This window comes from Aspergillus uvarum (genome assembly GCF_003184745.1).
Source record: "Aspergillus uvarum CBS 121591 unplaced genomic scaffold BO82scaffold_43, whole genome shotgun sequence".
Taxonomy (NCBI): domain Eukaryota; kingdom Fungi; phylum Ascomycota; class Eurotiomycetes; order Eurotiales; family Aspergillaceae; genus Aspergillus; species Aspergillus uvarum.
In genome coordinates, this window is record NW_020291340.1 from 36,345 (window position 1) to 51,028 (window position 14,684).

The 14,684-nt window shown below is 53.3% G+C and overlaps 6 protein-coding genes across 6 annotated transcripts; 3 read left to right on the forward strand and 3 right to left on the reverse strand.

Annotated features, from left to right (window-relative positions):
* Positions 1–10: 10 nt before the first annotated feature.
* Positions 11–3,739, reverse strand: kexA (serine-type carboxypeptidase kexA; the record flags this gene model as incomplete). Its single annotated transcript, XM_025637512.1, has 8 exons — positions 11–1,351; positions 1,405–1,765; positions 1,836–1,979; position 2,544; positions 2,859–2,895; positions 2,952–3,070; positions 3,126–3,236; positions 3,406–3,739. 8 exons carry the CDS (start codon positions 3,737–3,739, stop codon positions 11–13), a joined length of 2,448 nt encoding a protein of 815 aa, XP_025489866.1.
* A 1,028-nt stretch (positions 3,740–4,767) lies between these two features.
* Positions 4,768–5,897, forward strand: BO82DRAFT_356107 (endosulfine family protein). Its single transcript, XM_025635627.1, has 3 exons — positions 4,768–5,239; positions 5,322–5,405; positions 5,482–5,897. Exons 1-3 carry the CDS (start codon positions 5,204–5,206, stop codon positions 5,878–5,880), a joined length of 519 nt encoding a protein of 172 aa, XP_025489867.1. The 5' UTR covers positions 4,768–5,203; the 3' UTR covers positions 5,881–5,897.
* Positions 5,785–6,440, forward strand: BO82DRAFT_125599 (uncharacterized protein). Its single transcript, XM_025629925.1, has 2 exons — positions 5,785–6,065; positions 6,293–6,440. Exons 1-2 carry the CDS (start codon positions 5,881–5,883, stop codon positions 6,372–6,374), a joined length of 267 nt encoding a protein of 88 aa, XP_025489868.1. The 5' UTR covers positions 5,785–5,880; the 3' UTR covers positions 6,375–6,440.
* Positions 6,441–7,759: 1,319 nt separating this feature from the next.
* Positions 7,760–9,586, reverse strand: BO82DRAFT_125582 (ICE2 family protein). Its single transcript, XM_025629924.1, has 2 exons — positions 8,734–9,586; positions 7,760–8,667 (listed from the first exon to the last, which is right to left on the reverse strand). Exons 1-2 carry the CDS (start codon positions 9,253–9,255, stop codon positions 7,864–7,866), a joined length of 1,326 nt encoding a protein of 441 aa, XP_025489869.1. The 5' UTR covers positions 9,256–9,586; the 3' UTR covers positions 7,760–7,863.
* A 745-nt stretch (positions 9,587–10,331) lies between these two features.
* BO82DRAFT_314411 (MYG1 family protein) lies at positions 10,332–11,702 on the forward strand. The gene is made up of 2 exons (XM_025632509.1): positions 10,332–10,515; positions 10,588–11,702. The coding sequence occupies exons 1-2, from the start codon at positions 10,427–10,429 to the stop codon at positions 11,603–11,605; spliced, it is 1,107 nt and encodes a 368-aa protein (XP_025489870.1). The 5' UTR covers positions 10,332–10,426; the 3' UTR covers positions 11,606–11,702.
* Positions 11,703–13,373: 1,671 nt separating this feature from the next.
* Positions 13,374–14,093, reverse strand: BO82DRAFT_403993 (uncharacterized protein; the record flags this gene model as incomplete). The annotated part of the gene is made up of 1 exon (XM_025639414.1): positions 13,374–14,093. The coding sequence occupies one exon, from the start codon at positions 14,091–14,093 to the stop codon at positions 13,374–13,376; it is 720 nt and encodes a 239-aa protein (XP_025489871.1).
* Positions 14,094–14,684: the final 591 nt, after the last annotated feature.

A 14,684-nucleotide genomic window follows, 5' to 3' on the forward strand; every position in this document is an offset into this window, starting at 1 on the left:
TAACAGGGAATCATAGATGATCACTCCCCCGCGCCGCCGAATGCTGGCTGTGTTCGCCCCGCTGCTCCTCCTCGTCACTGTCCTCGCCCACCGAATAGTGCTCCCGGTCCAGACCCGGCGAGTGCAGGTCATCCAACTCCGACTCATCAAAGTCGCCCGCCTCGACATCGCCGCCCGTGCGCTTGTTCTGGAACCGCTCCAGCACCGAGCTACTGCTGCTCATGTTCTTCTGCATCACGCCCCGGTAGCCGTGGTGCCGCTGGCGGCTGCGCCAGATGAAGAACCCCCACACGATCACCCCGATGATCACCACCACGAGGACGGCCTCGCCGGACTTGGCGTACGCCTTCCACTCCGTCTCCTTGAGGCGCTGCTTCTCCTGCTCCTCGGCCGCGGTGCTGTTGGGGTGGCCGCCCACCGAGGTCTGCGGCAGCTTCTCGCCGTCGATGCGCGAATCCGTCGGGTGGCCGCCGATGCTGGCAATGTCCACGTTCATGAACCGGTCCAGCATGTCCCGCGTCTGGCGGGGGAGGTCGTACGGCACCATGTGGCTGGAGTTGTAGATCAGTACGTAGGTCAGGTTGCGCGCGTATTGATAAATGCCCGTCGCCTCGCCCTCGAAGGTCCAGTCGTGTCGGGGCGCCCACACGCCCGGCGAGGTTTCGAACCCCGTACCGCCGCCCCATTTCAGGTTGTTGATCAGTTGCTCGGTGCCGACGTGGTTGCAGATAAGGTCCTTCTCGCCGCTGAAAAGGAGGATCTCCACGCCGGATTCTAAAAGCTCGGGCAGGAGCCGGACGGATGGCACAGATCTCTGAGGGTTGAAGTTGCTGCTGACCGCGCCGGAACACTCGGTCCAGCCCGACTTCTTGGCCGGGTCAATGTGCAGAGCCGCCACCACGTCCTCTCGCTGTAGATAGGGCTTCACATCCACCAAGTCCGTCGGCCAATTCATTCCGCAGGCGTCCAAGCTGTCGCGCAAACGAATGTCATACATGTTATAGCACTGATTGTTGACAATCGTCTTATCCAAGATGCCATTCAGAATCTTCTCGCAGTCGTTGACGTGGATCCTGTTCTTGCCCGCTTCCAACCGTGACTGGCAGACGGACTGTAGCACTTCGAGTTCCTTGGCCGCCGCGCTGCCTTCCTCGATGAGCCCCTCTTCGTAGGCGAACGGCAGGTAGGACATGTACTGCTCCTCGGGGGCGATCCAACCGTTGCCGATAAGAAGACCTTTCAGCCGCCACTGCGCGGTGTTGGAATTGGAGACGTTTTTGTTGCGTTCTTGCATGGCCTTCGCGATATAGGGGATATGTTGTCCGGCGTAGGACTCGCCCGCAAGGTAGATCTATCGACTGTCAGAAACGCGACCCCTCACCAATTTGACACCAGGGAACATACATCATCACTCTCGTACTCCGGAAACAGCTTGAACCACTCCTCCAAGAATACCACGAACTGCGCCGCCATCGTGTCGAGCTCGTGAATATAGCTATCGGTGTTGACGTAGCTGAAGCCCGTTCCAACCGGATTATCGACAAAAAGCAGGTTGGCAAACTCGTCCCAGGAGCCCTCATTATATTCGAGGGTGTGGTTGTCCTTCAGTCGATACGGTCCAATCTCCATCAGCGCTCCGTCCATCGAGGAGCACCCAGGCCCACCATTCAGCCACACCACGGTGCGTTGGCGATTGGCGATGTGCCGGTTTTGGTAGTGCCAGAAGAAGAGATGCCCATTGCTCTGGGCGTCGACCTCGACGTGCCTGAGCCGGAGGGAAATAGGGGTTAGCTTGGTTGATGGAATGCGACAAGCGTTGGAGCGGAATAGCTCACCCAGCGTGCATTTTCAGCAGCGGACCGTCCGGTGCACCCGGCAGGGAATGGATATAATAGTCAGCCGCCGACTTGGCCACGACAGCGGCGGGACTCAGTAGAAGGAGCGTCGACAGTGCCCATGTCGACATCTTGGTGATGGAGCTGCCCCCGCGGGACGATAAGGGGAACATTTCGGGGATTGTGATAAGGTAAGACGTGAGGTCGAAGGAGGAATTCAAACAAAGAAAATGTTGACAGGTCGGCACAAGAATGGATCGGATAGGTCCCGAGTGGACTCGTGTCAGCGCTCAAGGACTCATCGATCAAAGTGTCCAGTTCCGGCGCGTGCTGACTGAGACCGAATTTCTCCCCGGTCGAGGCGGAGCTCCGGAGATAAAAGGGAGGTGGTGGTGACTTGAGGGTGGTGACCGAAGTAATCACGCAGGGAAGGGATGTGGATGAGGGAACGGAGAAAGCTGTCGAGCGCCCTTCCCACAGTATTTTGGAAGAGACAGGAGAGCCGGATAACACCAAGGGAAGAGGTGGAAGGGTGATAGACAAGACAAGGAGAAAGATCAAGGAGAGGTGGAGGAAGTTCAAGGCGGCTGAGACGGAGACGGAGACGAATGGATGGCGTGGCCCGAACGGGCGGGTATCGTCCGTATCGTTACTTACTGGACCTACCCTTACTACTTTGGGGTCTCTATAGACCTGCTGCTGCCTTACACTCTTCCGCATAGCATAATCTTATGTGAGAAACTTGAGAGTAGTTGCTATCATTCGGGCCCTCAATAAAGAGTATTGTATTGACCATCCTGGATGCTGACTACCATTGACAATCTAAGTTGCATTCGCCCGATTCATCCAACTCGATGACACTTGGTACTGTCTACTCCAGGTCCCAATGCAGGTCCATCCCAGCATCGCTCGATTATTTTACTTCCAATTCCAAGCTGGGTGAGTCTGTTTGTCCCTGCGCACTAATGGAGGGCTATAATCTTGGGCCGATCTTTCACTCAATTCAGATGAGATCATCAATACCCTGGTCGGCGTCTTTCTTGATCAAGTCCACCATGCCCTGAGAAATGTTAGCAGCGGCGCAGTCAAGACACGACGAGAAAAAGGCAAGCTCACCGGAGGCATGATGGGCTGACCATCCTTGTCCACAACATAGCGGAAAGGCATCTCAGTCCGTTCGTGCTCGTTGATCAGGATCTCGGGGTGGTCAACGTATTTGATTTCCTCCAACGGAACTGTGGGAATGTCAGTCTTCATCTGAAACATGCAAGATCGCAGTCGAGGACTGACTCTTATCGTGCACAACTAGGCGAGTGACGCGCACAGCTGTATCCGTGGTCATTTGCACAGGGCCCAGTCTACGGCCAGCATAGCCCTTCTTTCTCAACTCCGAGGTGCGATCTGCCTCAGGTCAGTATCATGAAGAATCTGTTCTACATCGACTAGACATACCGCGAGGTGGGTCATCGCCTAGTGACCGAATAAGAAAATCCTTTGAGTCAGCTAGCAGAACAATGAATTGAGTCGATCTCCGGAGGAGACCCGAAAGACTGCAAAGAAGGCGCCTCACCCAGGATACCACCGAAAAGGAAGACATCGAACGTCTCTGCATCAGCGGGGCTCAACTCAACCGTGGCGGAAGGGTCCAACAGGCAGACCCGAGACTTGCGGTCCGCAAAAATCTCCTCCACACTGCGGTGCTCGACGTTGAGGCCTGGGGTGGCTGCCAGATCCTCCGGCATCTGCAGGGAGGTGGGCACGGAGCTGAGCAGAAATCTGCTCCCCGAGGCATGCGCTTCACGGGCAATGCAGCCATACTCCAGAGCGGACCAAGCGCCCAACTCGGGGTCCAGATGCTCGACCACGATGGTCACAGGACCTGAAGAAGAGGTTTGATCACTCATTTTGGCGCAATGGGAAGCGTCCAAGTCAGTCTGGCCCGCGGACAATGAACGTGATGTCGGTTATAGTAAGTGTGGGGTTCAGGAACCTCTTGTGACACCGTGCAGGCTCGGATTCACCGGTTCTTAAAACCAAAATTAGCCTAGAACTAAGGGATGGGAAGCTTGTAGCTATTACCAATCGATTTAGAGGTGGTCAACGGTGCGAAAAGGCTGGATTGTGAGCAATATCAGATTGTGGAGGGGCAGGAGGAAAAAAAAGCAGAATTCATCATAGAGTTGGATACAGATTGATACGGCCGATTGCATACACTGCCTGCCTGACTGAGGTTTCCTCCCCCATTCAACCGTCGGTTGCAACTGAGCAACCCGGTGACACTCCAGTAGGTATTTTATCAAATGAATATTGGAGGACTATTCATTCTACCAGTTGGTTAGGTTCAAATTTACCATTCTCTTTTTGCGCCCTTTGTGCCTAACGGGGCAGCAAGATGAGTCGACTATACGGAGTCCTGTCCCTGCATTTGAAAGCACCACCTAAGCTATATCTTTAGTGCCAATTCATAAACGGCACGTCCATCATTTTGGTCATTCTCTGAGACACATTGGATTTTATCTGAAGCATCCCATTCCTATTCCACCCCCTGGTCCTCAGCATGCAGCAACTTATCGAACGACGATGAGGCGTTGGTCAGATCGAGTGAAACCGATACTGTATTGTTCGGTCACTGTTCGAAGTGGAGACAGTCTGCAGCTCCATGCCGCTAGGCTGAATGCAGACTCCTTCCTGCTCAGATCGTTGGATCCTCGTCTTCTAAGAGGATTAGTGCGTAGGATGTGGTGGAACACGGGGGCTGATTACAGGGCGGTCACCGCCCGATGTCGTACGCTCTCCGCCAACGGATGACCATACCATTACCCGTCCATACCGACTGGTACCAAAAGACTTATTAAGTTGTTCTACTCTGTTTGTACATCGACAGTACTTCCCCTCACCTTCAAACGCTTATCCTCCAAACAACTCTTCTGTTCCTATTTCCTCTCATTTCTTTTGATTCCGGACTCTCTTCATCCGTTGCCTTTTCCGGTCTAACTTTCTTACCTCTCATCTTCTGCAGCCTGTGCAGAGGGAGTTGTGACCTATACCTTATTCCCTACGTACTGCATACTACTTACAGTTTGCTCCCCGCTGGAGGTGGTGGGGTTTCCTGACGACACTCCCAATAACTACTAAATACCCGCACCACTCAATCACTCCATCAACCACTCATTCACTCACTCCTCCATCTCCGTTGTCCACCCCAACTCACCTCAAATCAATCCAACTTAATCCCCCCCCCCTCCGCCCACCCTCGCCTGCTCCTTCATCTTCTTCTTTTCTTTTCTCTCTCTCAACTTACCTTTCTGCCTACATTTCCTGTTTCATCCGATTCACAATCGATCACATCGAAAACACAAGCATTCACAATGAATCCCCATCAGCAGAATAAGATCGATACCAGCGTATGCTCTCCAGTCGGATCTATCTTGGGCTACCGAGCCCGTTCCCCGTCGGGCCTGGAACTAACAATCATTTCTCCTCAAGTCGCTGAGCCCCGATGAGCAACGCTTGCTGCGTCTCTACGGCAAGATGCCCAACAAGAAAGATCTCCTGCAGAACAAGCTGAAGGTATGCTCGTCCAAACACCCGACGACCCCGACTCAACCACTGTGCATGGCTAAATCTTATATCTTACGCCCTGCAGGAGCGGAAATACTTCGACTCCGGCGATTACGCCCTCAGCAAAGCCGGCAAGGCCTCAGACGTCGGCGTCACCAACATCGGCTCCCAACACCCCGTTCCCGAGAACATCCCTCACCTGACTGCGACCTCCCCCGGCGCCAACAACCCCGGCGCTGCCGGCAATGGGGGCAGCATCAGCGCCCAGGGCGGCCAGCAGGTCCCCGGTAGCATCAGCGGCCATCCCGGCTCCATCGGATTCCAGAGCCGCAGCCCCGTTAAGGAGGCCAGCTTCCTGCAACGGGGCACCAGCGTCGATGAGGCCGACGGAAACAACCTCGATGCAGTCGCATCCCAGGATCCCACCGATGCCGGCAGCGTGAGCCCACCTCCCGCTCGAGGTGGTGTTCCCATCCGTCAATAAATGATCTCTCCCCCCCCCCCCGCCGTCTCTTCTCATGATCTCATTACTTTCATGTCATCCTTTTACTTGATTGCCTCTCTTCCTTCGTATATCTTTTGTTGGTTCCGTTCCGGTGGTCGGTGGTATTTAAAAGAGTGTTCTGGCGCCATGGATTCCCACGTCACGTTGTTTCTTGACATTCCGATGTATTTACGACCTTCTTCTTATCCTTATCATTGATCATTGGCTTTTTTCCCCTTTCCCCTTATCTTCTGCCTTTCGGATGGATTTTACCTGACACAGACTGAAAACAAAGTGGAAGGTTGAGCAACCAGGCGGAAGTTGCCTGCATGCTACAGCACTCGCCCACCCATCTGTGGCAAAGACGAGCTGACCAGTTTCGGATGGGGTCCTCTCCATCTGTCGATCATAGCTTGCTTCAGCCGCTCTGTGCGTCCACTATGAGTATCCAGCATGCTAGCGCCAAGCGGAGTGTCTCAATCATCACGAAATGACGTAATCAGTCTCTTTTTTCTCTCTTCCACTTCTTTGTCTATATTGGAAGATCGTCCCGGCTACGAATAGTCTGCCTCGTGTCTCCGTTGTTACCTCATAAGCACGAGATGTTATATGCCTCTTGCCAGCGCTCAAGAAACGGGAACACGTCGTATCTGATGCCTGTATGCTTTCCGTGGTTTGATGCCTCTATTCTCTTCCCTGAAGGTGTGTTTAAATCCGGGGCCGGTAACACCCAAAAGGGTGGCTAAATTGAACCTCTGTGGATATTGCGAGTTGTGGGCCATTGACCACCTCTTCACTTACCGTTGGTTCGTTTGTCGTTATAGCCGCTATCCAATATCTGGCGCGTCTCGCCATCCTAAATTGTACTCGTTGGCTGTGTACTTACTTCTTCACTAACCACTCCCAAATCCCGGAAGTGCGGTTCTGGGAGGTACTCAGTATATGCTACTTGTATTCTAGATTGAAAAAGTGGGGGAAAGAGTCTCTTTTCTCATAGATTTCAAGTCTGATTTGCGAACCGGAGCTTAGAAAACCGCTAAATATGGTACTCGAGCTCCGCAGGAGCAGGAAAGGAAGAAGAGATGGGAATAGAAGCTGTCGCTACAGAGGCGAAGATAAGAGAAGAGAAAAAATATCAAAGAAAAGAAGAAAAGAAAAAAAAAAAAAACCTGTCACCGTGAACAGCAAGTGGGGGTATAAGATTCTCCATCTAGTGCAAACAGTTTTCAAGAATCAGAAGCTGAAAAAGGCAAGGAAGGGTAAGTTGCAGAGCATTTAATCAAAAAGAAAAGAACCACAGGAAGTAGCGTTGCAGAAAGGCGCTAGACTGGGAAGAATGGGTATAATAGCAATAATCGGAGATGGGATCATAAGAGATGTGGATAAGTCAAAGATAAGGATGGAGCGAGGCGTATCGGAGGGACAGAGAGAAACAGAGGAAGCGGTCCGGAGCGGGGTCGACCCAGGGAATCTCTCGGATGGGGTTGGCGTCATCCGAACCGCGCGGTATACATGAACTGGACCGCCTCCTGGTATGGTGACCTACTAATGGGTCTTAGATCATGCTGGAACTGTTATGTGGATTGCGAAGTCCCCGGGGACAGTATCCGTCCATCCGTGATGAGCACCATTCGGGGGGTGGCTTAGGAATAATGTAATGCCTTGCATGGCCGAAAGTAAGGTGCAAGGACGACTGACAGGCATGTGAAGTCGCGGGCACGCTTCGTAGCTGCTTCTGCTAGACGGTCCTTGGTATCCCTCCAATCCGGCTATCATGCGGCTAACAAGCGAGGGAGCGTTAACTAGATGGCGGTGCTGATCTAAGCAGCCAGAATGCAGTAGAGACCCTAGCTGGATAATATGCGTAAAGGAACATTGGTGACAGCCTGGCGTAGGGGCGAATTAAGGACGCTGCGAGTATCTACCACGAGTCTCCGCATGGTTGATATATTTGACGTAGGATTGTGATTTATCGTGTACCGTTCAGTCGGTCTTCCAGTGACCAGCCAAGCCGGTGTCGAGATCATCGTTCTCGCCGAGGTAGAGCTCAACAGCGTACAAGCCCATCGTGCAGGCAAGGTTGATCCAGCGCCAGAGGTTGCCACCACCGCCGCCTTGACTGCTCCACCATTCACCACTACCGCCCATTGCTTGAGATGTCAGAGCGAAGTGCTGCATCAGAAGGCTGGTGTACACGGCGATGAGGATCGACGGGGAGAAGTAGCTGAGGAAACCGAGGAATTGACCGGCGCCATCGGAATCGTCCAACGAGGCTTCTTGCGACAAGGCGCGCGCGCCAGACTCGCGAACTGCGGGAATGATTCGAGTGGACGCGTACAGAACCAGGATCCGGTAGGTGAGCGAGACTAACACGGAGGGAGTCACGGCGCCAAAGACTGCTGTGATAACATTGAACAAGGCGTGGATGATTGAAGGGAGGGTGGACAATGCATGCAGCAGAGTGGTGTACGACTCCATGATGATCGGTGGTAGCGGCGGGAAGTCCCCGGCTTGAGCAGGAGAGGGCGGTTGTTCCAGAGGATGAGAGGGTTTGTAGTCTGTGAAGATCTGGTAGAGGCAGAGCACAATGTAGGCGAATAGCAAGGAACTCTCCACTGGATTTCCCCGGCCGCTACCGATGCCCCAGGCGCACAAGATCACCGCGCATGTTATGGAGACACCAATTAGAGCCGCATCTACATTGGAGATTTCCGGGAACTGCATAACACGCCATAGGAAATACACGGAGCTGGATATGATTGAGGCGGACAAAACCAGGAGACCAATCTAGTGGACCATGATTAGCATTTTATCGTTGCATGCATCAAGCACTTCAGGGTGACGTGTACGTACCATCCAACTATCACTGCGCCCGCCGCGGTTTACAAGCCACCGAGTGATTTGCCCTGCAGCTTGGATGACGAGTAAACTGCAGAAACCCTCCACCAGTTGGAATACCGGTGTTGACCATCTCAAGAGTTTATCCCAGTTGCCAATCGTCACCGATTCCACCAAACCGTCCGGTCCAAATACCCATTCCTGAATGGAGGAGTCGTGGGCTCTCTTGCCGGTGAAGGTCCGTTCCACCCATGAAGCCGCGTTGTCATTATCGATAGAGAAGCGGTTGAGCGACCAGATAAGCAAGATCGGGATTATGAGCCACTGCGTAGAGCTGATGATAACAACCAGGGAGGAGCGGATCCAGGACCGATCGGGGGTAGAAAGTCGCAGGAGGGAGAACAGAAAGTAAAAGGTCGCGAGGGAAAGCGAATAGGCCAGACCACATGTCTTTCCACCCACATCAAACGCGAGAGGGATGGATGCGACCGTGACGGTCAGGAAGAGTCCCGACGAGATGGCGCGGAAGAGCCACATCGGACAAGACGACAAGAAGAAAAGGCAGAAAGAGGGTAACGAAGAGGAAGAGGAAAGAGAGGGGTGTAGACGCGCTCTTTTCGACAGATGGTCTTAAGGCAGGAGATTTGGTAGACAACACGGGCGGAGAGGAGGGAGGGGAGTCTTTAGTAAGAATACATGAAGGCTGGTTTGATTGCGTGCCGTCCTTTGTTTTGCTGGTCTGTCTGACTGACTTTCTTGAACCTCACTGGAAGTGCGAGTGGGATGAATCCGTCACTGTCTTCTGGATTGAATTTTTGTTTTTCAATTTTTTTTTTCCCTCTTTTCGATTTCAGTGCAGTAGTCTTTTGAGAAACGATCTTATCTCCCAAGCGGGACGGAATGATGGATGGATCGAATTCACGTGGCACGTGCTGATGGACGAATGAACTTCCTGGTCAAACAATCCACTTACGTATTGAAGCACCAAAGCTTAACGGCTGCAATGCAATGAATCGGGCAGGCTGAGATAAAGACGAGGAGAAGAATACAGGATGAAAAAAAGGGATGGAGGGGGAAAGTGACAGCCAGCCCAGCAACAGCAACCAGCAAACGCAAGAATTGCTCGCAATTTGGCGGTTTAGCGTATCCGGCCCAGCTTCAACTGGCAGGCGGTGGCGTCCAAGCGGATGCAAGTAGCGGTCAGTTGGTGAAAAGATCGGCTGTATATGATCTCATCTCCAGAAGATTATCACTCAGTATCCATGTAGAAGGCGATCGAGTGTTCGCCAGGGAATCCTGTGATTGCGCCAAAATGCAAATGGACGTCAATAGTCCCGACGTTAAGGTTCCAATGAAGAGAGAGGAGGAGGGGGGGAGGATGTGAAATCGACGTAATTATGCGTGTCAGATAAGGAGAGCATCGACAAGCCATAATACAGCCGGTGCAAGCCTCAGGCTGCAATCACATGCTAGGCTTCTGCTCAATAGCCCTAAGTACTCTTCTAATCCGGTTAGCGTGATGGAGCTGCCACTTCAACGCTTTCCCCTTTATAGAGCCCAACGCCCTGCATCTTCCGGCCAATAGGAATTCGCTGATACTAACTAACTCGATACGAAGACCTTCCAGAAGCTCAGGCTCTATCGACAATCGACATAAACTACCTCCTACTTCTTTCATAATCACAACTTCGATTCTTCCTTATAGTGTATGCTTCGGTTTCGTTCCTTATACAAAATGGCCGAAGAAACCATCACGAAGAAGGTCAAGACTTCTTCCCCCTTGATCGGAACCCACAAGTAAGTTCTCGTCTGCCTCAATCCCACATCCCACCTTATGCAATAGCCCCGTTAATTCCTTCTCCTCTCCAGCGGCCACTTCCACGCCGACGAAGCTCTTGCTGTCTACCTTCTCCGTCTCCTTCCCACCTACAGCGCCTCTCCCCTCGTCCGCACTCGTGATCCCGCCCAACTTGCAACATGCCACACCGTTGTCGATGTGGGCGGCGAGTACGACCCCTCCACCAACCGCTATGATCACCACCAGCGCACCTTCGCAACCACCTTCCCGGCCCACGAGACCAAGCTCTCCTCCGCCGGTCTGGTCTACATGCACTTCGGCCGGGCCATCATCGCCCAACACACCTCGCTTCCCGAGGACCACGCGGACGTGACTCTCCTGTACGAAAAGCTGTACAACGACTTCATCGAGGCGATCGACGCGAACGACAACGGGGTCTCGGTGTACGACCCGGAGGGCCTCACCGCCGCCGGCCTGAAGAAGCGCTTCCGGGACGGCGGGGTCACGCTGGCCTCGGTTGTCGGTGACATGAACAACCCGGACCCCACCAGCCCGCCCGGCGAGCCCCAGGACGAGGACAGCCTGTTCGGCCGCGCCAGCACCTTCATCGGCAACGTCTTCACCCGCAAGCTGCACCACGCCGCCTCCTCCTGGCTCCCGGCCCGCACCAGCGTCGGCGCCGCGTACCGCTCGCGCCGCGAGGTCCACCCCTCCGGCCGCATCATCGTCCTCCCCCAGGGCGGCGTGCCCTGGAAGGAGCACCTGTACAACTTCGAGCAGGAGGAGGGTAGCTCCGGCAGCGAGCAGACCTACTACGTGCTGTACCCGGAGGGTGCCACCGAGGGCTCCAAGTGGCGCGTGCAGTGCGTGTCCGAGAGCGAAGGGAGCTTCGTCTCGCGCAAGCCTTTGCCCGAGGCGTGGCGCGGTGTCCGCGACTCCGACCTCGATGCCGTCATGGCCGTCGAGGCGGATCAGGCGGGCCAGCCGCGCATTCCCGACGGCGCGGTCTTCGTCCACGCCAGTGGTTTCATCGGTGGCCACAAGACCAAGGAGGGTGCTCTGGCCATGGCCATCCGGGGCTTGGAGTAATAGATCGGTGTCTTGCATCACTTGCTTATCTAACGAACATTTGATCTGGGTATTCATGAGGCATCAAAAAGTTAAAAATTCATTTTATTACTCTTCCTATAATTCGCCCAGTGCAAGGGTGTCCAGTTCACCCTGATAAGTCTCTTGGTCCTCTCCCGCCTCTCAAGCGACCTGTAGTCAGCCGTCATGATCTTCAGAATGACCCGCACTGTTGGGTCCGGCAACCAGAATGAGAATTGCGAGTGAATCCAGCAGTAGTAATGCAAAAGGGGGCTTAACAGCATATCGATGTAGATATTAGTATTAGGTATGCATCTTACATGCTACTTTGCCTATGTAGGCTGAGTACCGGTGATATTGGAATTACCGCCGGTGTCAGTAGCGTTTCTCAACCACTGTGCCCCTGGCCTGGGTTTCTTCGAGAGTCAATCGGACACCTCGAAACACCCACCTCAGGAAGTAATGCCCTGAAGGCTGTGGCAAGATAATCTTGTAGGCCGAGCAAGTGTGATGACCGTGTACCTCAAGTGCGCAGCCACTTGAGACTTAACCAGGGTGGTGGTTCAGTGTGAAGCTGATTCCTACCTGCTTCGTTACGGGGCTTGCGAAGGGCGGGGGCTGGGAGTGATCACAAAGTCAACCTCGCCCCAGTGCAGTGCAGACATACACACACTATTGGATGGCGCGCGAATCTTTGTTCTACTCTTTATCGAACCGGGGACTATGTTCGCGACGACTATGAGTCATTTTGATGCAAGAATGCAGCTCCAGCCACACATTTGCGAGAAAGTTCTGCCCTCAACTGCGATACGTGACGGAACGGTTAAACGGGATGGCTTAACGAAAAGTTTGCTTGCTGATCAATGCGTTTGACCGCTAGCTTAGAGGCGACCCCGCTTGGACCGGCCACTCCATAAGGTTCGCGAACTGCGCATCGACGGAAGCACGGAGGAGGTCGTGGAGTTTGACAATCTCGCCCTCGAAGGATCGATGCAGGAACCAGGTGTCGATCAGGGTGTTGAGAACATAGAACTGAGCGAGGATCACCATAGCATAGCGCCAGATCGAGCTCTCTTGATCGGTGCTCGCCAGGATGGTGAAGAACTCGGCGGGGATCTCCATCGGCACATTATCGTCACCATCGTCTATATAATATCATGATCATTCACCACTCACCCACCCCCCAAATCAACTTCATATGCCTGGTTGAGGATGCGATGGGCACCGAAACGTCTCTGCTCCGGTAAGAAGCATTTCTCCATAGTGTGTTTGATAAGTTGCCGGTGCTAGCTATGATGGTCTTTTTTGCGCAATGCGGTGCATTCTAGCAGTTCTCATAGCGGATAATGAGAACTAGAGGGTTGGGATCATAACGGTCGATGTTAGGGATGAGCCTTAGAATGGGCAGGGGTCTTTATGCGTGAGCGAGACGTAGCTCCAAGACTTGATGGTATGGTTCTGGCGCTTTGGGGAACGGTTTGCTTGAACTGGAACTTGTATTTGATACAGTGCTTAACTTTTAGGTCTCTTGACTGTTAAACGATTTAGCTGATGCAGCTGCAGGTACAGCTGCAGGTACATTGTTGATTGGTGTGGAGCTCTTCCCCCATACGGATATGGGTGGTCCGAGACCACTTTTCTGTTCCTATATAACTCACTCCATGTAGTGGATGGAGTGTCTGTCAATAAATGTCATATTGTCATCGACAGTGACTAAAGCTTAAGAACAAGCAGGCCGCTTGTTGCTATCGCTCTACATAGCTTACCATTACGTGTGGTAGGAGGATAGAGAATAAGGCCACGGCTGTCTGCAGTAAGGGCAGTTGGGCATGAGGTCTCTTTCATACAGTTCCTCATGCCACGAATTAATGCAGCGGAAACAGAAATTATGGCCACACTGCGATTTGCACCAGACGGGTCGCTTCCCAAGCCTTCCGCGACAGATCGAGCACTCGGTCTCCTCGGTACGCCGCGGGATGGGTGGCTTTTCTACGTCCAGCCGTGCGACGTCTTCGGGCTTCAAGGCGGCGCGTATCAAGGCTTCAATGGCGGCTCGCGCGCTGCGGCTGGTCACCTGCGCCAGCTCTTTGGCAATGACTTTGGCTCGGGCCCGATCGTAGACACAATACCGCCGGCGCGAATCGTTCAGTTTCCGGAGCCCCTCTCGCCTCGCTCGGTCGAGGGAATTGCGCATATAGGCCCACGTGAAGCAGATATGCTCGAGCATCTCCCGGACCTCATCAACGAGCCAGTCCTCATCCATGTCGTGCACGACGTCCACGACCTCCGAGCAGAAATGCAGAAACTTGGGGATATCATGCTCTTCGAACTCGAAGATCCGGTGTTTCGAGTCTTTCGCCCTCTCATGCAGCAACTGCACGAACAACCGCTGCATGTCCACGGCCAGCAGGTCGAGATGGAATGCCTCGGAAGGCATTGCCTCTTCGGGCTGTACATTGAGGTTGCGATATCTTCCCTGCAAGGGCATGGTTGGCTCAAAGCAATGGAGACAGTGAATTTACGCTACGAGACGAGTTGAGTTCCCTCAAGTCGACGTGGCGGGGCTGTTTCTCACTATCACGGTCAGGTTGAAAGTATTTATTCTGAGCTGCGAACATCGATAACCCACTGTTTGATCAGTTTCCCACTGAGCATCTTTGTCTAGATGACGCATTTCTCCGTCTATTCTTTGACGCGGCAGTCTCATCCGAGGTCCCTTGAACAAGGGAAGTAGGGGGTTCTCTCTAGAAAGGCCGGGGTTTCACTCTTGTCTTTGCTTCTCTGTCTCACCTCACTCCATTCGGGCAAAATAGCAAAGGCCATGTTGTGGTATGCTTGCTTTTATATGCTTTAGTATTCCAGACACGTAATGATGGGGAGTCCACCTTCCCAACTTTCTTCTCAAGCCTCCTTCCCCAGCCTCCTTCCCCCTTTCCCACCCAAAACAACAACTAAAGAAACTAAAGCATCAAGAGGTCTCCAAGATCGCTGCTTTCGAAAGATCTCGTCTGATTCACACATTTCATTGCTCCTACATTTCTTGCGGCTTCTGAGTGCTCGTGTTGAGAGCCCAGGCGTA

Excerpts from the sequence above, each read along its gene's own strand:
- BO82DRAFT_125582 (XM_025629924.1), bottom strand. The coding sequence starts at position 9,255 with ATGTGGCTCTTCCGCGCCATCTCGTCGGGACTCTTCCTGACCGTCACG. Across the intron at positions 8,668-8,733 it reads GGCGCAGTGATAGTTGGATG|ATTGGTCTCCTGGTTTTGTC; the intron begins GTACGTACACGT and ends ATGGTCCACTAG.
- BO82DRAFT_125599 (XM_025629925.1), top strand. The coding sequence starts at position 5,881 with ATGATCTCTCCCCCCCCCCCCGCCGTCTCTTCTCATGATCTCATTACT. Across the intron at positions 6,066-6,292 it reads TTGTTTCTTGACATTCCGAT|CTTGCTTCAGCCGCTCTGTG; the intron begins GTATTTACGACC and ends TGTCGATCATAG.
- BO82DRAFT_314411 (XM_025632509.1), top strand. The coding sequence starts at position 10,427 with ATGCTTCGGTTTCGTTCCTTATACAAAATGGCCGAAGAAACCATCACG. Across the intron at positions 10,516-10,587 it reads CCCTTGATCGGAACCCACAA|CGGCCACTTCCACGCCGACG; the intron begins GTAAGTTCTCGT and ends TCTCCTCTCCAG.
- BO82DRAFT_356107 (XM_025635627.1), top strand. The coding sequence starts at position 5,204 with ATGAATCCCCATCAGCAGAATAAGATCGATACCAGC. Across the intron at positions 5,240-5,321 it reads AGAATAAGATCGATACCAGC|TCGCTGAGCCCCGATGAGCA; the intron begins GTATGCTCTCCA and ends TTTCTCCTCAAG. Across the intron at positions 5,406-5,481 it reads TCCTGCAGAACAAGCTGAAG|GAGCGGAAATACTTCGACTC; the intron begins GTATGCTCGTCC and ends TACGCCCTGCAG.